The sequence below is a fragment of the Pyrgilauda ruficollis genome, unplaced genomic scaffold (assembly GCF_017590135.1).
Source record: "Pyrgilauda ruficollis isolate IOZ18807 unplaced genomic scaffold, ASM1759013v1 scaffold25, whole genome shotgun sequence".
In the NCBI taxonomy this organism is placed as follows: Eukaryota; Metazoa; Chordata; class Aves; order Passeriformes; family Passeridae; genus Pyrgilauda; species Pyrgilauda ruficollis.
The window spans coordinates 1,786,589-1,813,757 of record NW_024523822.1 but is presented as its reverse complement, the minus strand read 5'-3'; the positions used below and the strand labels follow the sequence as shown (position 1 = coordinate 1,813,757).

General features: G+C 38.9%; 1 protein-coding gene across 1 annotated transcript in view; it reads right to left on the bottom strand.

The window, feature by feature from the left end:
- LOC121355473 (leukemia inhibitory factor receptor-like) overlaps window positions 1-14,482 on the bottom strand; it is a 29,921-nt gene extending 15,439 nt beyond the window's left edge. Inside the window, 7 exon segments of the mRNA XM_041470931.1 lie at window positions 1,205-1,415; window positions 2,492-2,574; window positions 2,719-2,860; window positions 7,517-7,656; window positions 8,711-8,877; window positions 12,123-12,234; window positions 14,467-14,482. Of these exon segments, the coding sequence (XP_041326865.1) occupies window positions 1,205-1,415; window positions 2,492-2,574; window positions 2,719-2,860; window positions 7,517-7,656; window positions 8,711-8,877; window positions 12,123-12,234; window positions 14,467-14,482 (871 nt within the window).
- Window positions 14,483-27,169: the final 12,687 nt, after the last annotated feature.

Genomic DNA, 27,169 nt, shown 5'->3' with positions numbered 1-27,169 from the left:
AATGTTTAAGGAAAGAGTGGATGATGTGTCACTTTATTGCCATAGTCTCGTTGACAGGTTAATGTTAGGCCATAAATTTGACTCAATGATTTCAGAGGTCTTTTCCAAAATAGTTGGTTCTGTCATTCTGTAAAGAAAATTACTGTACTAGCTGACTAGCTCAGCTGTGTATGCTGAGAAGGAATTTATCTTAATGCACTTAATGCAAGTATCCTCTCAGTAATTAATGATAGATACAGAGAAGCTGCACTAAAGTACAATCAAACAGAAACAGGCATCTCGAGAGAGCCATGAAATACAGGCTCAGAGGTTCAGTAGACTACTAATTTTCAGTCAAAATGTGGCTTGAACTGGTAGGATATATTTTATCAGAAGAGAGCTAAGGGACTGAAATCTAAGAGCAAAATCAAATGGTTACCTCTTTGCAAGGAATAGGAGAACAGCATGAGGAGAGTGTTAGAAAATTCTGGATAAGCAATCATTTGCAGCTATCAGAAGATCAACAAGGGTACTTGCACACTTCTTTATTGTGAATGCTATAGTTGAATTTTAAAAATCTTTGTAAGGGAACTTCTTCATATATTGAAATAAATACACCTCAAGACTGTAACACATGAAACTAATTTATATTATAACAAAGACATTATACAATAAGTTTTATTCTTTAAATGAAAAAACTATCTACTTGGGCCTCAGAAGAGCTTACATCTTCATTAGAATGTGACGTGTACATCCTAATGTGGCATGTACATCCTATCTATTCCTTTTCATATGTGCCAGTTAGGGTAATACTGAAATAAAGGACAGTAGCAGGTCTCCTAATAGTTATTTAGCTCAAGAACTTAGACTTCACATAGTTCTGTGAACTTTTTTAAACCAGTGGTACCTACTTGATATTGAGGACAGTCCATAAACCATTTTCCTAAGTAAAATCCACTTTTTTCCTAAGTAGGTCCAACACAAGGTACTTTCTCTAGCTTGACAAAGAAGGAAGTGCTAAAATGAATATTAAATTGCTAGTCTGTTAACTTCTACTGAAGTATCTTCTTAAGAAACAATTCTGACTCCTAGTATGTAAAAATATTAGCTTAATATATATTCAAGAGAATGCTTTCACCTATCCCAAAGTCCGTTAAAAAGTAACCTTAGAGATTGGTCATAAAACTTCCCCACCATAATGGTGAATAAGTGATAAGATAAATACCTTTTACAGAGGATTCTGGGACAATGTAGATAGCTCGTGGAGATTCTCCTGCTTCATTATAGGCAGAAATATTAAGTCTATAGTAAGCCATGGAGAGATTAACAAGAATTTTTCTGTCTTTGAGAGAGATGTGATTTGGTGGGTGGTTGCAACTGTTGGGTATTCTTTCCACATTAACAAAATATCCAAGAACATTCTCACTTTGTGCTACCTAGCAAGAGGAAAAACATTATCATTCTATAAATGCTGTTATGTCCCATGCAGAAAATCAAGAGGAATTTAATTTTATAAACAAAATGTAGCCTTTAATGATGGGGATAAAATCATACTGTTTTAATTAGGTCATTAGGAATCAATAAAGCAAAGCATTTCCTTAAAATTAAGAGCATGATTAAATTGAGAGGATTTAAGTACACGATTAAGAATTTTCTTTAATTGAGATCTTAGTTATGTGTATGCAATTAGTAATAACAGCAGTGAAGCATCTGTAACATTCTCTACATTTCAGTGGAACATATCTCTCATTTTCAGGAACTTGAAAGTTAATGAGAGGTGTCTGATTGAAATTTATGCCTCTGGATATCCTCATCTTCTAGGGCTTGATTAGGTATCTTTAAAGACAAATGCTAGCAATTATGCTACAAATTTGAAATGTGTTAAATATCCATTGGTAGAAATTCCTGGTGGTGGTACACTCATTATTTTACTGTACTAATCTTAATAAGAGATTGGAAAATGAGTGCACAGAAATGGAAATTACTGCAATACAGACAGAAACTAAATACATGAAGGCCTGTGAATACTTCAAGAATTATTTCTAAAATCAAGATTGTCTGTTATTTCTGGCACAAAATTAATAGTGTAGATACCATGAAGCTGTGAGGCTGGGTTATCTTAATGAAATAATTGGATATTTTTGGAGTAACATAGACCGGAAAACATTTACTGTTTTAAAAGGCAGATACACATATCTTGTGAGGAATTTCAGATGAAGCTGGAAGCTCTTAAAATAAAAACATGTTTTTCTCTGGAAAAGAAGGGAAGTTTTAGTAATTTTTCAGGAATATAAACTTATATAATTTTTCCCTGTTAGTTTCTAGCTCCTAAATCATCAACATACAGATGCAATGAATTCTGCAGCAAGTATACAATATCCAATGCCTTTCCTCTATCAAGTGTAGACTCAATGCAATGAGAAAGTCTGGTTTTCTCTGCAATGCAAGAAATAAATATACACATATAAGCATATACATAACAGAAGGTACCCAGACTCAAAATGAACCTTACCTCCCACTTCAGAAGAACACTTCTTCTTCCTGGAGAGACTTGTGTAGTTACATTATATGATATTCTTGGCTTGTCTATGAGTTCTGGTAAACATGGAAAAAGATAGAGACATACACTCAAATGAATAATTCTGGTGTTCATCTTTATGTCATTCATATGACACAGAATTTGGAAAAGCCTTTACATTCATACTTACTACCAGTAGGATGAAACTACATTTCACTTACTGTGAGGGACCAAAATCTCTTTGCCCCAAATGCAAACACAGTTGAGGCCATCCTTGGTTATGCATCTGAGCTGAACAATGTATGAAGACACAGCATTTAAATTTGAAATGGTGACATTGAAAACATTGCTTCCTACAGGCACCTAAAAAAAAAATCCTTTATGTAACAGTAATAAAACATTATCTTATATTAATTGTTTTCTCAGCTAAGACCAGTCTTCTGACTCAGCTGAAAGCAGAGGTTCCTGTCATCAAATAGGAATTATTGCACTTTTTAGTCAAGGTATCTTCATTCTTTCAAGGCAACACTCTCTTTTCCATGAACTTGTTCTGCTCACTCAAGACAGTAAGTAGTCTGGTCTAAATATTACTTTTTAAATCAATTAGACATTACATATACTGAAAAATAAAAATTTTATTAACTCCGAGACTTGTTAGCTTCTCAAGAACAAGAATTCAAGGGAAAACTAAGTATTAAAAAAAGCTTTTATTTTTAAAAGTGTCATTATGTCTGAATAGATCCACATGGCTGTTGTCTTAAACAGCATGACAGGTTTGAACGTGTGGCTGCCTGCATGCCTTGGCACTGCAGAAGAGATTTGCACCTGCAGCTGATGATGGCACTGGAGCCCCAATAACTTGTTCAGGAAATTGAGTTTTTCTTGAAACAAAAACACCACCCATGTCTAAGGAAAACCCTGAGCTGAAAAATACAGAGAAAATATGATAGGAAACTGTTGTTATCACTTAAACTCTTCCCTAAAACCCCCCAAAACCAACAAAGTCCCACTGTAAGGTGAGCAGCTCTTCTCTTTGAATTTCTGCAGTACTTTATTTTTTAGTAAGTTAATGAATTAATTTCTGTGGGAGTGCGCTCAACCTCCCTCTCCTCCACTTCCCCTCCATCCTGACCTTTATTTCCTGTAATCCTGATTAAGTGATAACCACTACCAGCAGTCATATTAGATGTGTCTGGACCAGCATCTGGCTCAAAGTCGATTCAGGGCAGAGAGATAACATGAAAGACAAGGGCTGATTTTAACAGTTCATCCACCTACTCATAGTGCTGGTTAAGACTGAACACAAGTCAACTTTGGAAGCAGCTAATATTTGAAGAGAGCATGCATATATGTCTTTAAGTGTCTCATCTTACTCTTAAGCAGTGGATAGCCCACAGCCTCTTGAGCTGTCCCGCACAGCAGTGGGATATACAAAGGGATCTCTTGAGTAAGGACACTTCTTAACTTCTGAACTCCTCAAGGATGAGAGAGTATTCATCTCATCAGATACTTGACAAGTGAATTGGAAATTAATACACTGAAAATGTTAAATCTCAGTTAAGTGATACAAAGGATTGATTGTGCACATACAGTCCTTTAGATAGAAACTGTTGACCAGGTCTGGATCCAGAAGCAACTAGACATGCAGAAGATCTGAGAAGCATTTTAGAATGCAAGGGGAGCTTTTTTTAACTATCATGACCCAATTAAAATGTTTCCCTCAAAGTTCTGTCTGACTCTATTCTTTGTGAAGTAATCAAGTGCTCCGTGCCATCTACTCCTGTCAAACCACTGTCACATTTACCATTGTGACTATTATTTGGTCTCAAAAAAATCCCACTACCCACAATATTAGAGAAAGACTCCAAACAAGAGGGAAGTGGAATGGATTTAAAACCCAAATGTTAAGTTACATTACACGCACATTTATCCTACTCTTGATGAACTCTAACTTTATACAACCTCTGTGCATGTATGGCCATACTAATTTATTCATCTGCAAGCTTAGCCTATGTTTATACTATTAGGAAGAGACTACAGCCTAAATTCACAGCATCAGCTGGGACCTGGGAGATCATGTATATTCATGACCTGTAGTCTTCACTCATTTGTGTCACCCAGTGTGGATGTCTGTACTAGTCCCCCATAGTGTGATTCTTCCATCTCACCTGTCTCCAAAATCTGCAGGGCATGCATTCATACTTCTCTTAACCTTCTGTTCTTCCACGTGCCACGTGCCAGACTGTCTGCACGTGGTTGTCTACCTATTGCACTACTGGGTGGGCTATGCATGGGTAACTGGCTGCCCTAGGATGGTCTAGGAGCAAGTGTATGCAAGTGAACGAGGGGGCCTTTCCAAGATCTGAATGTCCTCTGCCCTGAGATGAAGCATTTCTTACATGGGCCTCTCAAAGTACCTCTTCTGAAGTAACTAAGTGAACCAGCAGTCAGCTACAAGAGAAATGGGAACAGTCTTCTGAGACAAAAGGAAGACCAAGGGAGATTTTTGTAGTAAAAAGGAAGCAGAGAGGCTCCTAGGTGAGCAGAATTTCCCAAGAAGTGGAGACTGTTGTTATTTAAACAATTTTCTTATTTTTCTTGATAAATGCATATTTAAAACCTGATTAACACATATAAAAATAACAGAGCTTGAAAAACTGACAGTTTCAGGGGCTTAGTGATACAAATCATGCATACATACCTGCCTGCTGGAGAAGTCTTTTCTTCATATGCTGGATGGGAAGGAGCAGGATAAGCAGCCATTGCTGCTACATGCAGACATTATTGAAATTGTGACTAATTTTCCATCTCCTGTGTATTCCCTTTAGTTTTGTACTGCCCTGTTGCTGTGCCATATTGCATGTCCTAAAATGCAACTGGAACTGATCTTGTATTCCACAACATCCTTCTCTCCAAATTGGATAGTGATGGATTTGATGGGTAAACTGTGATGTGGATTGGGAAGTAGTTAGATTGTCACATCCAGAGGGTAGTGGACTGTGGCTCAGAATCCCAGTGGACACCAGTGACAAGATATGTCCATCAGGGCTTCACAGTGGGTGTGACCATTGTTATTTAATATCTTCAGTAATGGCTTAAAGGGGTCAAGTGCACCCTCTGTGAATTTGCAGATGACCCCAGGCTGAGGGGTGCCTGCAGGCTGGGATGCCATCCAGAGAGACCTGGACAGGTTCCAGAGGTGGACCATAGGAACCACAAGACCAGCTGCTGCTGCACCTGGGTCAGAGCAGCCCTGGCACCAGCACAGGCTGGGGATGGACAGATCACAGCAGCCCTGCCCAGAAAGACTTGGGGGTTCTGGTGACTGAGAGAATGGACAGGACCAAGCAAGGGGCACTCCCAGCCCAGAGAGCCACACGTGTCCTGGGCTGCATCCAGAGCAGTGTGGGCAGCAGGGCCAGGGAGGGGATTCTGCCCCTCTGCTCTGCTCTGCTGAGACCCCACCTGCAGGGCTGCAGCAGCTGTGGGGTTGTTACCAAACAGTCCTGTAAGAAGATATCTATGCAGCAGTGGAGGAAGGTGCTGGAAATTCTTTTCAATTTAGCACAATAGAGCACGACCCCTATATTTGTTGTTAATGTTTCCCTTTGTACATACAGTGCTTAGTACAAATACCAGAGATTAATGTGGCCTTGTGCTAACTCCCTACATCTGTGACTAATAAACTTGTTCCAGTTAATGCTTTCTTGTTTACTTCTATCAGTGATTTAATGTGTACTAACTAATATCTCAGTTTTGAGAACAAGGACTGTGTATCAAAGCAAAGAATCATGAGAAGTACATTATGACCTGATGACATATTTGAGATACTCCCAAGGAGAAAAGATTCGTCAGAAGATCTGGAACCATATCCAAACAAGTGTAAATAATCAACATAAATGTGTGTTTTCAGAAAACATGAAAATACAATAGTTTCAGGAATTTAACCTGGTCTCTGAAGTTACTGGGCATGGATGCTTTGAAGATAATTAGCCATGCATTCAGCACTGCTAATGAAATAATGTTAGTCTAACAAATATGATGGAGAGTTTATTTCCTAATTTTCAGGGACAGGGTCCCCAGCAGGACATGGATCTGTTGGGATAAATCCAAAGGAGGACCACAAAATCAGTGGGATGGAGTACCTCTCCTGTGAGGAAAGGCTGGGAGAATTGGGATTGCTGAGTCTGGAAAAGAGAAGGCTTTGGGGAGGTGTTGTGGTTGCCGTCCAGTACCTTAAGAGAACTTACAGGAAAGATGGGGCAAGACTATTCACAAGATCATGTAGTGACAAGACAAGGGGCAATGGGTGTAGATTGAAAGAGGGTATGTTTAGATTAGGTATCAGAAAGAAATTCTTCACTGTGAGGGTAGTGAGGCACTGGAACGGGAAGTTGTGGATGTTCCATCTCTGGAAGTGTTCAAGGCCAGTTTGGACGGGGCATCCTTGTCTACTAGAGGGTGGCCCTGCACATGTCAGGGCTGGTTGGAACCTTCCAACCCAAACCACTCCAGGGTTCTATGACAGTATTACAGGGAAATTATTTCTCTTCTTTTCAAAGAAGAAAATCTGGAATACTTAGGCAAACCTAAAGTGCATGAAGTATGATATATTACTTTGAAAAACAAAGCAACCTGATCTCTAATCTGTTTGAAAATATAATGATACCAGCTAAAATAGCAATATTGTAAATCACTGAAAGCATGATTTGGATCTGAGTTTACATGGCATTTCTGGTATTCAGCTTTTGCATCACTGGTAGTTGTAATGTCTCACTGGTAGGTTAATGAACCAGATAGCATGCTATTTTATTTTACTTTGTTTAAAGCTACTGTTCCTTCTTTCTGAAACATTTCATTATTTGTTAGAACCAAACTAAGGTGCCTCAGTGGCATCTGCCTACAAAATGACTCCTTGCTATACCACCTTGCAATTCTTGTGCTGCATATAACATGTGCAGCTGAGCTGATATTGGAGCACCTTATATTCTCATGAGATTGTCATCTGGAAGTACTTACCCGTGTCCACGGAGCCGATTCTGTGAGTGCCTCTCTGTATCTCAGCTCATATGGTGCATGAGCTGTGGGCGGGTCCCACTTTATTATCAATTGGTTTGTGATCTGATAAGCATTTATGTTAGATGGTGACAAGCACTTTCCTAAAATGGGGGAGATACAGTTGTTAAAAACACAAGAGAAGCAGGAAAGCTTTGGTAATTGCATCTGTTGAGTGTGGTCTATAAAAATTAAAAGACTTGGCACACAATACTGAATGCTGTGAGACTTCAAAACACCATGGAAATGAATAATTACTAAATCTTTATGACATCAACAAAATATAGTTGTTCCTCTTGCCTTTCTTTTGTGAATGCTTTTATTGATTTCAGGAACACTCTTTTTCTAAGCAGTTACTATTCTGAATGAGGCTGAAAGGCAAAATTAAAATGTCAAGAGTACCTGTAATCATGAGTTGCATAAAAAAATATCCAAAGTATCTTTAAATTTCAGTAAGTGCAAATATACTTTCATCTTCCTCTCACAATGTGGCCAAAAGTCTTCAGTAAAGGTTACACTATTGATAATTTGGGTTGTACTAGTAGTAACTCCCAGCAGAGAAGCATTGGTTTTTCTTGGACCATGATTAGTCTGAGCAGGTGAAGTTTTGAGAAGCTCTTAGCATTAGTTCAGTGCTCAGATAGGTAGAAAATCTTTAAATAAACATTTAAAGGGCCTAATAAATTTTTAGAGCTATTTTTAAAATAACTTTCTTTTATAACTGCGTAATGGGTAAGTGGCCTCAGAAAAGAGTTGAATTTTAAAAAGGTTTCTCAAAATCCTAATGCTCTATATCAAGGATTCCTTAGGTACGCAGTGCTGAGTCAATCTGCTCTTTGTAAACCAATACAAAGAAATTCAGAAATCCATCAAGGATAGCACAGAAAGCTGGTTAAGTACGGTACACAAATATTACTATATATTTTTCTGCATGTGAATATTAAATATTCCTGCTAAATATTTAAAGTAAAGCTCTCCTCCCATAAAATATCATAGGCTTCTATTATTAACTTCATTCAGGGAAGTCAAACTGCATCTCAGCTCTCTGAATTACTAAAATAACAGGATTGTTTTGGGAGCTGAAATTTTGGAAATAATCTTTACGGAATAGAGCTGTAGCTGGGCACTGCAGCAACACAGCTTGTGAAGATGCTGTACCTGCTTTGCTTGGTAAAACTGAGATGTTCTTTCCTTTTGCACAGGTGTCATGGGCATAATTCACTGCTATCCAAATGGTTGCAAATCTCTCAATGTAGAGATTCTTTCGTTCAATTGTGATGGAAGGTGATGACGTATTTCGCTGAAAAAGTTTTCGTATTTTGTTCCTTCAGAGAAAAGGAAGCAGAATGAAAAGCATTTTATTTGATTATAGTTATTTTTTCCTCCCTGCCCAATAGAACAAAATTATAGCAATTGATATATTTCCAGATACTTCTATACATAATTCCACATCTGGAAATCTTGAAGGTTTACCTTGAGTGGCTTGAAAAAGCAAGATTAATTCATGCACCTCAGTAACCCTAGCAAATTTAAATATGTAAATCTTTGTGTGGTGGAGAACTGTTGAATTCTTAAACTTTTAAGGCATAGCATGGTACAACAAGATCTGTATGACCTTTTGTACTTACAGTGGGATATATAGAGCATTTTCAAGGTATAAAATTACGTTAGAAATGGCTCCATAAAGCCTCGCCTCTTATAATAGGGGCACCCAAATTCCTTTTGAACAGCAAAATTTCCCAGTTACATGAATCTAAATTACCATAAAGTTATGAAAAGCCTCCTATGAGTTATATGCTTGTCTTCTGACTTTTGTTCCTGTGAATCATCAGGATTGGATGGAGATATTTAAATGTCACCTGAGTCCTCAGCCCTGTAGATTTCTCCTGGTATATCTAATATAGACAGCACAGGAAGTCCAACGGCTTACATACAACTTTGCTGCCTATTTTTTTTTTCTTGTCTCTCTCATTTAGTCTCTGCCACATATAGGACATATTTTTCCAAGGTTGAAACTGTGCAAGCTCAGTGTTCTTAAAGAGAGGGAACTAGCATACTAATCGCCTCGCTATGCATTTCAAGTATTAAATTACACACATCATGATTCAATATTTAATACCTGAGAAAAACTACTTGAAGGTTTTCTTGTCTTCTGCTTCAGGCTGGTTGTGAATCAGCCATTAAAATTTCAAAGAATGATTTTGAATTCTTGGTTGGAACTTTTCTGTGGGAGTGTTTATCTTTAATCTTTTTCTTCCTGACAACTTAATCACAAAGAGCAAGGACAAGGAACTATTGCAATATCAAACCGATGTTACATGCAGGAAGGGGTGATACCCTCTTCTAGGCAAGGTAAAAACCCTCTCACAGGTGGGTTTTTTCCTTTCCTTTTAACCCAATACAGGAGTAGATAGTAAGTTTGTCTTCAAGACCACCGGGTGGAAGCTTAGGAGACTGAGGTTAAAGCCCTGACTCTGACTTGGAAACCTCACCACCTCTGCCAGGGAATTGTCTCCCTCTTCCCGCACTGACATCCTTTTTCATTCTTTTATCTGCCTTGTCTGTTCATGGCATCAACCCTGCAGCCTGGGAACAGAACAGTCTGGTTTTGGCTTACAACTTTAAGAGCAAGTAGCTTAAAAATATTTCAACTGATAATATCTCTTCAGAAACAGAGCTGTTTCGTAGATGTTTCTGCCCTTCCAAAAAATTAGTATTCCTTGAAGTTCCAAGAGGTAAGACAGCAAATGCAAGGGAATTTGGTGCTTGTTGCAAATTGGTGCCTGCTTCTACCTCAAGTGAGAAAATATTGAAGGTGAGGGGGGAGTAATCTCAGCCTTGAGGTGGTTGCTTTACTCCTGTGCAATGTGAAGATGATCACCCTGGGGAATTTCCCAGTGTGGTGACATTTTCTTAGCTTTAGGAGATGTTTCTAACCACAACTCATTTTTTAATGACAAGGGGTGGTTATGTGGCAAAACAATCAGCAATGAATATCAGAATTTACCTATGGCATACAGTGCTGTACTCTGTGTACCCCATGATATGGTCTCATGGCAAAGATCATGTCTTCTGATCTCACATTTCTACTTCTGAACAGGCCCCTAATCTCATGGGGGATTCCAAGTATCTAGATATAAAATGGGGAAATTCAATTTTGTAATGCAGCTGCAACTGAAGATACTGTATTTGAGGTAATCAGTTCAAAATTAACCCTACAAGTACATTCCATCGGTTAAACCACTACTTGATAATTCAGAATTACCAGAAATTATGCTACATCTGTCCTTTCCTTGAGTACATGCTATAGCAAAATGCATAATACATAAAACAAAAGCTTAGTGTCTGTTTATGTTTGAATTTTTTTTTACCTTAAATACATCTGTGTTGGATAGTCAATAAAAGTCAATAGCTGCAAATAAAAGTAATTGAGTAAGCTGATCATTGGCAATAATGATTTAAACAGTGTGTTGGAGGCATGGTAAGATGTATAATGACATTATATTGGGTTTGCATGACAAGGTTTTGGGAGCAAGGGAGCAAATTGCTACAGAGGTGGCTTCCATGAGAAGCTGCAATAAGCTTTCCCCATGTACAACAAAGCCAGTTCTAGCTGACTTCAGGACAGAGCCGCTGCTGGCCGAGGCTGAGCCCCTCAGCCATGGTGGTAGCGCCTCTGGGATAATGCATTTAAAAGAGGGAAAAAACTGCTGCACAACAGCGGCTGGCAGAGAGGAATGAGAATGTGTGGGAGCAGCAGAGAGCAGCCCACAGTGCAGCAGGTTTGCAGGGCTTGTGAACGTACGAGGGACCTGCTTTGGAGCAGGCTGCTCTTGATGGGCTGGCACCCCATGGAAAGGACCCCATGGAAGGGACCTACACTAATTTTTGCAGTTAATGAAGAAATGTAGCCGCACAGGAAGCATTCATGTTGGAGGAGTTAATGATAGACTGTGGGAGTTCATGTCTCCTGTGGGAGGATTCCCATGCTGGACCATCAGGAAGAGTCAGAAGAGAAAGAAGTGACAGACACAACAATGTGATGGACTGACCAAATCCCATTTCCCACCCCCCCCCCACAATGCTGGGGTGGAGGAGGCAGAGAATTCAGTTAAACCCAGTAAGAAGAAAAGCATGGGGGCGGGGGGGCAGAGAAGGGGAAGGTGATCCAAGTTTTAGCTATATTTCTCATTACTCCACTCTGATTTGAATGTTAATAAATTAAATTCATTTTTCCAGGTCAGGTCTGTTTTGTCCATGACAGTAACTGCTGAGAGATCTCTTCCTGTTCTTATCTCAATCTATGATCCTTTGTCATATTTTCTCTGCCCTGTTGGGCTGAGGAGGGGAGGAATAGCTTTTGTGATGTCTAGCCAAAATCAACCTACCACTCTCTTACCAAGCTCTTACAAATCAATAGGTATTGATGAGAAGTGATTAAATATATTGACTAGCCTTGTGTAACAACCTCTAAAATGATGAAATACACTGGAGCAAAACTCTGGCAGATAGGAACTACATCTAACAGCAATAAGAGATTTTGTTTTCTGAGATAACTTTTCAGACTTACCATTTTAGGTATACAGTATAATTAACTGTATTTGCAGCACTAGGTACTGGCAGCCAGGTACAGGTTAGATCCTCACTTAATTCTTTGTAACATGCCAATTCATTGTCCCAGTCTGAAAGATGAAAACATGTGCAGTGGAAAAGACCTATACAGGCAACCATTAACTGACTCAAAGGGACTATGAGTAATGAAACCAAACACAAACAAGGCTAGAACTAGTTGACTAGATCCCAGAATTGCTTTGAAACCATCAACCTCTATCTGAAGTTCAGAACTACACAGTATTGCTGGATTAAACCAATATTACTTTTAAACTGCCAGCTTTATAAAGAATGCATTAAAAAACAGGACAAGGATAAATGTATGTATAAAATTATTTGTTATTAATTTTTTAAAGAGAAATATGGGGATTTTTTTTGCAACTGAACATACCCTTTTTCAGTAGATGGGAAAGTAAGCACTGATGGCATTATTAAAGGAACTTGTCTTTTGTCTTTAGTGATTAAGTTTATGCCAGTATTTCAAAAATCTCTTAAAAAATGCTAATGGCAAAATATGACCATTGTTCTTCTTTTGCTTTGTGTCTTAATCACCAAAATATTAGTTAAGAAGAATCAGTCATGGCATCTCAAAGTCCTTTGAAAAGGACTCCAATTTTTGGTTGTTGTTCTTCAGAAAAGTAGACAAGGATCTCGACAGGAATGGGATGCTTAAGGTGAATTTTTCCTGATGAGTAGAGTCACACGTGCTTCACACCTGTTAGGTGAAGCACAAGTTGCCAATAGGCCTATCAATCTTGAATAAGAAATGTTTTGCTATGTGATAAGTAAATATGAACCTGTCTGGAACTGGTGTTGTAGCATAGTTGTGGTATCTCATAACCTAGGTTATGAGTTAAAAAATCAGTTCTCTTTTCCTCATTTCTTCCTACAACCTGAGTTACAAAATATCCTTGTCATTCTTTTAATCATTGAGATGACAGATGCATATTGAAGTTAAAAGGTGTTTTGGAAAAACAAGTCAAATGAGTATAGCACTGGCTTTAATACCCTCACCTTATGTCACTTCTTTTCTCATACTAAATGAATAATGCTTTTCTAATAAACTATGCTGCATCAGTTCAGGCGTGTACAGGTTCCTTTCAGGAAGGTGGAGATCATGTCTTCCTTATTTCCATAGCAATGTGAAATATTAGAGAATTCTTTGCTTTTCTAGACTGGCCACCGAACCACATCTTGGCCTCCTCACTCATGAACATGGTGTCTGTCAACAGCAGGGAAAACAGTAACAGCTCTCCATTCTTCTCCTGTTTTACTCTGAATTAAACCTTACACTTACTTGGTGTCTATTGTTGTTTTGAAGAAACACCTGAAAACAAAAATTTTTTGGAACTGCTGTAATACTTCATGTCAATACATTGGTAATATACTGCTCCTGACACTATCTGAAATAAGAGTTCTATTAACTCAGATCCACATGGTGTCTACCATGTTGCAGACCTGTATCTGTTTATAGAGGAACAGTGGTTGTTTCTCATGCTCTAAGTTTTGCAAAATCCCCCTGGTCTTTCTCTACGAGATTATGGTATTAAAGCAGACAAAGGAAAAATAGTAGATTTCATGTGTGGAAATAGTGTATTAGTTTGTCTAACACCCCAAAGCATCTTCCCCCTCCCAATATACTGAAGTTCTACATTACTTTGTCTAGATGAATATAATGAATCTTGCACACTTTTATTTTCACTTTTCCTGTTTGTGAATATTATGCACATGCACATTAATTTTTATTCTAGTGCTTTCTTTGTTCTACTGTACTGCTCCACCTTAACAGGCATATTATTAATTCTTCCCAGGCCTAGCATAGTACCAGAGCTGTATCATGACTGTGCTACAAGAGCTATGCAAAGAAAGAAAAAAATTTCTTTGCTCTAAAGAAAACACAGTTCAATTTCTCCACTTAAAAAAAAAAAAAAAAAAAAAACAAACAAACAAAAAAACCCCAAAAACTCAAACCAACAAACAAACCCCAAACCACCTACCTTTAATTTTTTTCACTCTAGAACTTTCTGTTTCTCTTCCTGAGCATCTGGTTTTCTCACTAATGATTTAGTAGAGCTTAGTCTGGCAGGTTAATTGCAAGGACTAGAAAATTATCCATGGCTAATTTCAGAAGAACATAGTCTTCCTGCAGATGTCTTGCCCAGTGTCACTGTGTACTCAAGAACCTATCATCTCTGCTGTGTCTGTTAGCAAGTAGGATGCTCCTGCCCACAATAAATCCAGCACAAAGTACATCAGATGACCACCCACTGCTCTGTAATACTCTCTGTCAAAATGTGTTGTACTGTTCCTTCTCGCCATCATCAGTAATTTCCCAGTTAAATGGAAAGCAGAGATATCCATCACACACAAACGTTAGAGGATCCGTGGTCTTTAGGAACGGCAGCTATTTGTGATGCGCCGGCTGGCCTTTCACTCACAGCGCGCTGGTTAGCCCGGGCGCCCTGCCCTCGGGCAGACACATCTGCCCGTGCTGCTCTGACCGGGCTTTTCCTTTGGGAAAGGCGGGCGTGCTTTTAGGGGCGACGTTCCGAGCGCCGGCGGGAGCTCTCAGCCGCGCCCAGCGCCCGCCGGAGCCCGCGCACCGCGCCGGGACCGAGCGTTCCACCCACCTGGCAGCTGCCGGCAGAACGGAGAGTCCAAGGCTGTGCCGCGGCAGGAATCTGGGGAGCACAAAGAGCAAGGGGGAGGAAAAAAGAAAAAAACAAAACAAAATAAAATAATAATAAAAAAAAAAAAAGAAAGAAAAGAAAGAAAGGAATTGTTAGTCAAGACAACCACAAAATAAATAGGAAAAATGTTGTTGCTTCTCCTACTCACAGAATTTAATTTGGTCATGATTTTGTTCATACAGCCTCATCCTTGAGTAGCACTAAGGAGTTTTACTGTTCATAAGCGGCAGTAAGCTGTGCAGTATCTGAAAACTCACCTCTAACAAGTAAAAAGATAGCTGCCAGCAGAGAGTTCTTCATCTTCTCTGTAAAGAAGCATAATGATTACCATCAACATTACGCTGTCTTCAGTCTATTTTCACACTTCCTTTTCAAACTTCCTATTCATTCTAACACCTGCTACTGGCTGAACACAAGTAATAAGCTTATCAATGACAATGGGAAGAACACTTGAGTTCTGTGTTATTAAACATACTTACAAGATCCTAAAAATCCTTCTGGAAAACAGGAATTCTCCACCCTGGTTTTTATAAGCACTCACAGTGAGATTCTTGATGATGTCTGCAGTATCAGCAGTGCAAACTGAATTAAGATTAGGTACTTCTAACTCCTTTGAAAACCCTAAGTGTCACTGCAAATTAGAGATATATCAGTAAAAACGAAGTCACGGTGTTTGACTGAGTCTAATATGAATTCCTGTATACTGTAGAAATAATAGCAGCAGAAGACCCTAACTTTTCTTCACTTTCTGACTTTTTTTATCTTTGGGTGTAATTTCCCTACCTCAAAGATGCTATATCTACATTGCTGGTACGTACACCGGGGCCCTAATACAGACAAAAGTCACCATAGCTGTAAATGAGATGTTTGCTCCACACCATTAATTCAGAGAACATTCTGAACATAGAAGCCAGCAGAGACATAACAGCTGTTACTCTTACAGCAGTAAAGGGAAATTTTCAGAAAATTTTGCTACTGTGGAAAATTTCCCTTCTGGGCTTAGACAGCTGCTATCAGAGATTGGATCCAGACTTACCTGGAGATAGGCAAATTATTAACTTATCTTGACAACCATGGTAAATTTCAGGTTGAGTATTGAATAGAAAAAAACATCTGTTTAAAATTAATCACTTTCCTAAAGAGAGAGGCATGCTTCTCAGCATGGTCTGCAGTAGGAGTGGGTGACTAATGCATCAACCATGTCTTGTCAGATTTTATGACACACAGTCATGAAAGGCAAGTGATCAAGGAATTCTGAGTGCCACAGGGAGTTTCCCAGTCATGAATTCATTGGCCCTTAGAGTAAGCTCTAAAATGCTGAGGGGTAGCAGATGCAATGTTTGCATGCAGGACCACAGCCCCTGTTATCTGAGAGATCCAAAAATTTGCCTTAGCAATACTTCCAACAAGAAATAGCCAAGAGAATAGTGTCAACTGATGATAATAAGGAGAAACTGATAAAGTAAAAATCCAAGTCATATGTGACAGATTTTGGCAGTGGGGTTGAAGATCTAGAGACTCAGAATCATGTAGAAGTCAAGGGCTGGAGAAAACTGGAGAAAACTGTAACAGCTATATGTATTGGTTTGATGTTCTCAGCATAATCACATTCAAAACAACCTATCCTAAATGAAAATCATGTAAGTAACTCAACACAAGAGCAGGACTGGATTTAGTGTGCACAGAATTAGGACGGAGCATACTTGAGAGAAATAAACCCAATGAAACAAGTCCATATCATCTTTGCTGGAGGTCTAGGTCTCAGTAAAAATGCCATTTGAAGTCAAAAAGTTAATTCTGACAAGCACAGAAATTACATTACTAGTCCAAATAGAAGAGGAGATATAATCTTGAAAACTGGAATTTCACATTTGGGTGAGGCCAAGTTTTTTACTATAGGTTAGCTATCAAGTTACTATATGTTTAATGTATAGCAAAAGATAAATTATAATATTTGAGGTAACCACATTTGCATAGAACCACTTTTTCAAATGTTTAATATATCAGCTTTTTCACCACTATGAACTTCTGTCAGAATTGTAAATGCCTGAAATTTTTCTGTTAATTCAGATGAGGATAAATTATGCCATTTTCTGTGATATGTTTTATAGTGCAGAATGGATAATTCCAGCTTTACATCACTTTGACCTGGATGTTTTTTCAGACCTAGGTTTGTGCATCATTCTAGGTGAGGTTCTCCATGAGTGCTTTCCCCTGTCATTTCCTTATATAAGTTCTGCAGTAAAAGATGTGGCAGGCTCTTGGTCTCCCCAGAATGTAGACGTGAAATCAATGAACCTTTCCATTTAGACTGGATTAGACAATGTGAATTAATCTAAACCCCAGACCCTTTTCCGTTCCCTTCCCCAACGTGGTCTGTTAACTCATGCTCTCCAAAGGGAAAACAATCTCTGAAGACAGGCAGGCTCAGCCAGGAAAATGCCACTGGCCCCCTCATCCTGCTCTGCTCCTGTGGAGCTACAGCTCTTGTGCACATCATGGGAGGACTGGTCAAGCTATGAACTTCTGGGTGCAATTTTTGCAGGTCAGCCATGTGCCCATGAATGCTAATGAACCAGAAAGGGTCTGAAATCTTGTTTGATGGGAGTTTTAAGCATGTCCCAAGACACTTTGAGATACGTGTAACCAGCAACCTTCTTAAAGTGCATTCAGGTCCTGGTGGGCAGCAGAAGCAGAATGCAGACTGCAGAGTACTGCATCAGGAAAGGCATATTACACCTCTTCTTGGAGTCCTACCTTGTCTCAAGTACAAACTGGTGAGGTCTCCCCGTTGAACCAGTATGTGGTTTTGGTAGCTTGCTGTTTCTTTTATAAACAGCTCAAATTGACTAGAAGTGATCTCTTTCAGGCGTGTTGTAACAAATTCAATATTGTAGCAATTTCAAATTCAGTTTTTTCTGCTTAGTAGTACATGCTGAGATTGTATATCTTTCTTTTATGGATCTAAAGTAGTGTCATACAGTTTTACAAGTTACTTCTCATATACCTGCTTCCAACAGGCAGACCTCCAGGACTCTAAATATTTGACAGATTTTTACAGATTGGCTTTGTTTTCCAGAGACATACATAAATATCTGAATTCAGTGAGCAAATCTCATATGATGTTTGGGGAAAGAAAAATTCCCACTCAGACCTCAGCTATAGCCCCTGGGGGAAATCTGTTGTGTTAGGGAGAGTCTCCACCATGAATACTTTCATTTTTTTCTGAGTTCAAGTTACAACACGAAACAGCTTACCTTTCAAACCATTCTATATTAACTTAATGAAAAACACATTTTTTTTACCCTAACACATCAGCTCTGCTTTATGGAAGAGGCCATAGAAAAGTGCCAATGAGAGATTTAAAAAGTGCCCTGGAGATTTAAAAATTTCCAGTTACAGATGAAGCATAAACATGCCTGAATAGACTAGACACCCAACACAGAATGCAAAAAAATCATAGAGATTTAAATATTGGGGTGAAGATTCCTTTGAAGAAACAAAAAATAATTAATACAAATGTAGACTAAATTCTGCTTATACTAGACTAGATCTGGAGTCTCATCAGTATCGCATCATTGACAGTGATGTGGTGCAGGGGATGGAACAGCTAGAATATTTATGAGAGTCAAAGTGGTATGATCAGATGAGAGTGGTAACTTCTTGTTACTACAGCATCACAGTTAGTGCTACAGGCTTGCTTGCAGGATGATGGGACAGAATTATCACTGTGGTAGCTCAGACTCGTGGTTTGAAAACAGAGTCCACTTACATGGTGGCTGAGCTGTGTGCAGAACCAGAGTCTTAAGTAATGGGGCTTGACTTGCAAAGAAGGTCTTTACTTCTGCTAGATCACCTTGGAGCACATCTTATTCATCAGTTTTAGTAGTCTCTGACTGCTGTGAAAACACAGTGGGAGAATCTGCCTCCATTTACATGCATTATCTCTTTCTGTGCAGCCAAGAGGAGAAACAAGGATCATCCTTAACTTTCTCCATCATATTTAAGACTTTATTAAATGCTTATCAGTACTTTAAATGCACAAGTGGATGACAAAGAATATAAGCCTTCTTCCCTACTATCATGTTTGGTTTACCTAGTGGGCTTGCAAATGCTACAGGGAGTTATTATGGGATATGTTGACAAAAGCTTGCCTGTGCTCTTCCCACACACAGTTTTGGGAGCAATCTTTATCTTTTTGAAGTCTCTGGGAAGGTTGGATTTTTTGTTTTTATATGTTTTTGTTTGGCCCTTTTTTTTTTTTTTTAATGCCTGTGTTTTAATCTCTGAGGCAAGGAGATAGATCTTAGTTACCTTTCTTTTTCATTTTCCCCCTGGGATTACTCCTGGACAAAGGAATGCTTGCCAGTGAAACACAACTATTGTAGAAAGCACGTTTGAAGAAAGTCTAGGAAAGCAGTATGAAGAAGTTCACCTAGCACAAGGCAAAATGTGAATTTTTTTAAGGGTAGTATTCTGTGTTCATGGTATTTCATCCTACCATTTCCACCTTAGTAACAACGAATGTATTTGCACTGCTAGTTTCAGATTTTCTCTATTATAATTTTGTCTCAGAATTTTACCCAGCATAAATGGTCCGCCAAGTCATTAGCTTTTCTTAATTTAAATGTTTTCAAGAATATTTCTTGGCTTAGAAAAAAAGTGATTTTAAAATAGTAATTATGGTTAACTGAGTTCTGAGAGTCTGCATGAATACCCACTTGTGGCTTTACTGCTCTTGGCCATTTTATTTTTCCTTCAGCTATTATTATGCACTAGATAACCAGGGGGAAATTTTTTTTGAAGCATCATTTAATTATCTATCAAAAATTGTTTCAGTCATCTTAAAATAATTCACAAATAGCTATTTGCTGTTCATGTGTAGAATAGAGAGCCAGGGAGGGGCTAGATTTGCCAAACTGAAATAACAGTGCCATGATTCTCATTAGCCCCTGTATGTCCCAGAGTTCAGTGATTCCATCAATTGCTCAGAAGGTGGGATGCCTTAAACTTGGTTTGACTACAGGAGGACCTTGCTCATGAGGGTAAACACTGTTCTTTAGGATATCCTGGCATGGCCTGTTTTGAGCATCCCATTAAGATCATTCTTGCTTTATATCAATCACAATTGATATACAAAAGTCTCTTGAATGAGGATTTATATCTTGTGAGCCATATCTCGTTTAAGATCTTTAACTATTAATCTGAAGCATCACATCACAGCAAGAGCCTCCAAAGAATGCTCCTGTGCAAAACATGTAACTATCCTAGTAGTTAAGGTATATTTTTAACAGCTGAGAAATTCTGATTTATGGTTTGTCTGCATAAGATCTGAGCTAAACATCTTTTTTATTTGCCTGCCTATGGATTACTTGCACAGCTGTGACTATGTCTTCTTTTAACTATGGCCTGTTTCTCCATAAACTCTGTCAATGTGTAGATTTCCTAGTTTATTCGTAGTTCAGTGTGAATGTTCCCATTCACTCTTAGCCTCCAGCTGAGGTTTGCTGCTAGGAACACAGAAATATCAGGAATGTCATGGTTGCCTGAAGTTTCTTCTCTTCTAGCATTCTTGTAATTTTTTGCGTGAACTGAACTTGTTCCATTTTAAGGGTAGATTTTTTTTAACCTCATATTTCATACAAGAGACTGTTCCTGAATTTAGCAACCCCTGTTGAGAGTTCCTTCTTTACTCTTTACTAAAATCTTTTCTTTCATCTCCCATAGTGATTATCAGCTTGTGTTTTGCTAGATTTAAACAAATCATTATTTTCCAGTCTATTATTACACAAAAAGGGTTCCATTTCCCCTCTGATCTCATCAGTCTTTCTTGAACAGTTTGATTCTCTGAGATTTTGCTGCTAATGGAAAGAGAAACACCTGCTTAGGCTGTTGCTTTTGTTGCCCCTATTTTATGTCTCTTTGGCCAAGGATGCTGGCAAGGTGAAGCCCTCCCACTGACCACAAATAGTCATGCTTTTATTTCTGAGTTGTTGAAGTGTGTTTCAGCAGTAAGCCATGGAGTGTAACAGCCTGATTTCAAACAGGCAGGTGTTTTTAATTTTAACAGTTTTCGGCCTTCCTGTCATAGAGGCGGAATTGGATGCTGAGGAGTAGAATGGCACTGAGAAGTCTAAGTTTGCAAGCGTGCCACAGAGACTCGGAGAGGAAGGAGGGCTGCCGTGGGGAATTCTGTAGCATGCAGCAGTACAATGCATCTCTGTGGTGCAGATGCAGAACCCTAAAAAAAAGGTGCAGGCGTGACCCTGCTGTTTAACTAATATGAGTTGTGATTTAAAAAATATGAAACATGAAGCTTCTAAGGGATGTCTTTGACATAAAAAGGAAACATTTCCAGCAAAGCTAATAATGATTCCCTATGATGCTGTAATGCCAAAATGACCTCTGCAAATTTCCCTCTCCTGTTTTGAAAAATGCAAAACTTTCTTAGGTCTCTCCAGTTAAGAATGTTTAATGAAAACATTTTCTTCTGTTTTCTGAGGAAAAGAAATTAACTTAGATCTGTCAAATGTTGACAGACTTACTTAATGGGTTCTCAGCATGAGACCCAAAACAATGTGGTAGTGGACATGGTGAAAGTGGCTGCATGAAAACAAAAGTCTGCATAATTACCATGATGTAAGTTCCCTTCTTCCATGAAGAGAGGAAAAGTTTATCAGGAAACACATTTAGAGTGAAATGACATGCCAAAGAGTACACTGAACTGAGGAAGGAATAAGCAACTCTGAAATTTGGGAAGTTTGTATCTCATCTTTGTGGTCTTTTCCTCATTTACATAATGAACAGAAATCAATTATTTAGAGCTCAGTTTCCTCCTCAGGCACTGGCCCTTGGCAATGAAACAATAGCTTATCAATATGTAGATTTCAGCACTCAGCTGAGGAGGATCTGAGAAATATGTAAAGGACAGGCCTTCCAGGTTACAGAAAGGATTGCTGCAGGATGCTGTGGAACTGCAGTCAAGAGAATAGGCTTAATTGTAATTTTGAACTCCCAGACCTGGGCTATGGGCAAAGCAAGAGCAAGAGCCAGCAGCGAGCTGAGCTGTCAGTTCATGTCTTGATTGATCTTTCTATTCCCTCCGAATGCTTAGAGGTAGATTGATATAAAACATAAAGTAAGCACAGAAAAGAGATACCTTTTCCCAGTAAAACAATGCAAGTTCTAAAGGATCCTATTCTCTGTCACGCACGGCTGCATGCACAGGCATGTGTATACACAGGCAAAGCAAATGCTGGCTCTTGGGGTCATATGCTTTACAGTTCAGGACAAGGGCCATTCATACTTGAGATACATTTATTTGAGAGGTTTGCTTTGGCTTTGGGATTATAAGAGGAATGTGAATGCAGTTTGGCCTCTCTACCTACTGCCCTGTCTTTCACCAAAGCAGCATCTTGAACAGGGGAGTGCTCCTGACATCTGGGAAAAGCAGTTGCAGGCAGTCTGTGCTATGTAAGCAGCCTTGTGGTGTCATGCCCCACCTACCACAGGAGCTTGCTCTGCCGTGGGAAGGAGACACATCGACTCTGAATGGAGGAAAGATAGAGATGGCTTGTTTTGACAAGAGCTTGTTTTGCAGAAGCTATGTAGAAGAGAAAAGCTACTTTATCTGACCCAATTTACTAGGAGAATTAATACAATTCTTAGCTGTAAATTCAGTTTTCTAGAAGTGAAACAAAGTTGTTTCTTCCTTTCATACAAGAAGAAACAATATTGCAATAAACAGAGAAAAAATTTATTTCATTTACCCCTTCTGCCTCAGGCTCTTAAATGAAGGGAGATTCTGGGTTGCCAGTTCCAGTACTGTTGAGGGCATTTACAATCAGCATGTTTGTAAACTGGTCAGGCTCCAACTTAAAATGTATTGGTTTTGATTGGCAGTACTCCTGAGGGAAAGCTTTTTTTTTTCATAACTGTGCATCTCTGACAGCTATTTGTGAGAAAGTATTTGAGAGTCTAGTTTGTTTTATATTTTGGAATAATTTGGAGGCAGAATTTTAAAGGAATACTCACAAAGGAACTTTTCTCTTCTTATCTAGAAGAAAAGGAAGTTCCTTTCATTTCAGTGGAATACAATTTTGCAAGACACCTTTATGTTTAATCTCTTGTCTTTGGAGTCATTGTGGCAATGACCCTTGTTCCATGTTTAATGACAGCTCAGAGATCAGCAATATTCTCTTTAAACACCACAGACTCTCTAGATGATAAAAAGAATTTGAAGCATCCTTTCATGCAATCATTCCATCACACAGCTCAGTCAAGAAAATTTAGATTTCCTTATTTTTATTATACTGCATTACAAGTGACATCACAAATGCTTAGCACAAGAGACATTCACAAAACTCAATAATTTTTTCTGGGTGTAATGGCCTTTAATGCTATCTTTTAATAAGCATGGACAGGTAGTGAAATGCAAAATCCAATGTTTGTCCAATGTTTTGTAACAGCTCTTGGTGGCCCTCTGCCACTGTGTTCCTCAGTCCCTTCCATTCTGTGGTTACTGAAGTACCTAGAATTTTTCACTGAGTAGGGAATCATCAGCATTAACACTAAATATGACTTAAGCAATGCCCATGGTCATAGAATCAGAATCATATTGTCATAGAATCATAGAGTAGTTTGGATTGTAATGGACCTTAAAGACCCTCTGGTTCCAACCCCTCTAGCATGGGCAGGGACACCTTCCACTAGTCCAGGTTGCTCAAAGCCTCATACAGCCTGGCCTTAAATGCTTCCTGGGATGGAGCATGCACACCTTCTCTGGGCAACTTATTCAAGTGTCTCACCATCCTCACAGTGAAGAGTTTCTTCCTAGTATCCAATGTAAACTGACTCTGTTTCTGTTGAAGGCCCAGGTAAGACACAGTGAATGGAAGGGAGTAATGTCAGCTTGGCCTAAAAAGCCATGGTCCTGCACACCAGTCAGTAGTGGAGCTGGGGCTGTTGTTGCCAAAGTTCATGCAATTGTACAGTTATCAACCCTTCTCTAGTGATGCTGCTTTGGGTGGAAAGTAGATCTTGTCCCTCTATCTTCCCCTTAACTATTTTTTTCCATTCAAAACCTGAGTTCCGTGAAGGCTGCTTAAACTTGGCTGTGCCTCATGGTGACACAAATCCAGTAATGCCTTTTTGCTTAACTGAGTTTCTGAATCATGAAGAGCAAGAAAAAAATAACATACACATCACAGATCTGAAACTCTGATAAGCTTCTGAGTAGTGTTGAGTAGGTTTTGTAGATCTTTGTACATCAAGTTCTTACTTATGATACTGGATAAGCTTATCACAAAAAAAGAAGCAGTTAATAGAGGGAAAAAATCCAAGAAAGGTCACATTTCTTTACATTACTTTCTTACAACTTATTTAAAGGAGAGGGTTTTTTCAATTTAAGTAATTTTAAAAATGAAAATTATAGTGCAGCCCAGAAGCAATTAATGTTCTTCCTGTACCAGTTAGTTTGTTCACCTCAAGGAAGTTTGTCTTCAGAGATCAAAAGACTCAGAAATATTTTCTCTCACATCACCTTCAATGCTTTAAAGAGCAAATCTCAAAGTTGAAGGAGATTCTGATACTCTTCTTGAAATAGCTTTTCAGACACTCTAGGGAGTTTGATGGAGCCATTGTTTTCTTTGTAACTGTAGATGTATAAGGTGGAAGATTTGATATTTCCTGTAGGTTCAAATGTGCAAATCAAACTAACATTTCCTGATTGTTATTAGCCCATTTCAAAAGGGAAAAAATATAGTGAGATATTTCTAAGTTACTTACAAGTGCCAGAACTTTTTTTGTTTGAGAATGGCTTTTCAGAGACTGCTGCACAAGGAAGCTGTAGGATTCCAATAGCTGCTGGTAAATAAAGGCACTTGACTACCTTTGCATGTAGCAGGCTATAATTCCTTATCCTATAATTACAGGAAACAGCAGTGTTTTGAATATTATAGTCATATTATAGTGCAAACTCTTTGTGCTGATCTGTAATTTATCTGCAGCAGCCTATTTTATGTAACCCTGTGTCCGTATACTATGGGTTGAAGAGCTTCTTGACAGTAGTTCCTTTTTTGATGAAAAAATATTTAATTTGGTTTCTCCTGCCACAACATCTGTTAGAAAATATTTTTTTTAAACAGAAAGAAACAAACTCCTGCACTTTTCTACTACATATTTCCTTAGATAAAACTATATTTATTCTCTAAGTAGACAAAAATAGGATATTATTTATACCGACAGAAATGTTCTCTGTTTTTCAATAACCAATTAAAAAAAAAAAAAGGTATATTTGAAATTTCTTATGAAAAACTTAAAAGAACACTCCAGCTCAGAGGAGCTTGACAGTCCTGGCACTCTGAAAAGAGACAGCCAAGAGTTGAAGTAGAGGGCAGGTGATAGAGAGCCAGCAGGGTGCCTTCCTCTTCAGCTTTTGGATACTGTTAGTTTTTTGTGCTCCTGTTCTCCTTCACTTCCCTTTTAAGGAAGGTTAGGCAAAGCTGGTACACTTCCACAAAATGGAAGAGAAAGAGTGCTGTCAAAAATTCTTTCTTTTTTCAGAGAAAGAGTGCTGTCAAAAATTCCTCATCCATCTTTATATCTAAGTCTACTTGAGTTTTATATTGTATAACAGTAATGTAATAATTTACATAATCGAGTTGCTCATAAAGGCTATTATGACTGAATTTCTCAAACATATAGATACTGAATTGCTTCAACAATAAAAACATAAAAGCACTATGGAGATTAATAAAGCTATCAAACCTGAGTTGGAGTTCTGCAGCCAATGGAATTTTTCAATTTGGCTGCAACAAAACATTAAATTATGCTGACATTTTCAAATCTGGCTTCCTGACGCCTGCCAAACAGTCCTTAGGCGGACAGCTACACAGTCACAGCCTTGAGTGTCTTATTGCACTGGAAAATCAGTCCCACAGCTGTCAAATTAAGGATTTCATGACACAGCAGAAGCCCAAGACTGAAAAAGTAGGCTTTGTTACTAAAGCCTGCAGGGATTCATCCTGTGTACAACTCCAGGTACTTCACAGCCGAAAGAAAGGATGTGTTTTGAGCAGCCCCCTCCACCCATGACGCTCATGGAGCTGCTGGAGGCCAAGGGCAGGGCCCAGATGTGGCAAACCCAACAAGTGTTCCCCAGCCAGGCACTGGAAAGGGCCTGTGGCTGCATCTTCAAACCCACTTTATTGTCAGGCTGTGGAGTGTGTGCCAATATTCCTTGCTCTGAGGGCACTGAGCCATGGATTCTTCACCCAGGCAGGGTGGGGGTGTCCTGCATCCCATCCAGCTCCCCGCATCTCGGTGAGGGGCCTGGATTTTGTGTTTATTAACTCACAGTGACACCTGCTGGAAAAGGAGCTTCATTCAGGCCAGAAAGATTTATTTTTACTACGAATTAAACATTCACTGGATGCCAGGAACAGGACATTATGCGAGGCAAAGATCATAGAAAAGACTAGCACAAGTGAAAAACACCAGCAGAATATTTAAAAACTTCCTGAGAACACTGGAATCTTGTAAAGAAGCCTGCTGCAATTTCCTGAAGATAGGTACTGGCTGACCACAGTTTTACACCCAAACTCCAGAGCAATTTGATTCCCAGTGCAGACTTCAGAGCACATTTCCGAGGATGCAGATTTCCGAGGATGCTGAAGCCCTCTTCCAGACATCTCGTGGGGTTTAATCAATGTGTGGAACACCTTTTTCTCCCATTCCCGTATTTTAGGAAACTGTTCTTTCATTTATAAAAGGTGTAGTTCTCACTTGGAAGTCCTTCTGTACTCTCTCATCTTCCTGAGAGATTCAGAAAGCAAGAGGAAGGTAGGGAGGAAATCTGCCACCGGGCATTCAGAGAAGCTATTCTTCTAACATAGCTGTGTCACATTAAGCAAACCAAGACTGAACGGGCTTCTCCCTCTCAAGAAAACACCACTAGGTGTCACTAAATGCCAGGGATTGTCAGTACTTGTCCCGAGACGCGCATCAAAGGGAAAAACACAGCATATTTCTACACTGCTTTATTACTCTGCCTTTTTGCAACTACCAAAGTGTGAGGTAATTTTAGCTTTTAGCAAGATTTGCATTTGTTTTGGGAAATACCTCTGTCTTCCAAATGGAACACATAAACCTTCAACTTTCCAACTTGAATTGGATATACTTTATTTCATGTACAGCATGGGTGAAATAATCTTGGTCTGTATAAGCTGTTAAATTCTACATGTGTACACTTGAGAGGAGATACTTTAGCCTCAGGATTAAAATAATGATGGTGTTTTATCTGGTTTTCCTGCCATCT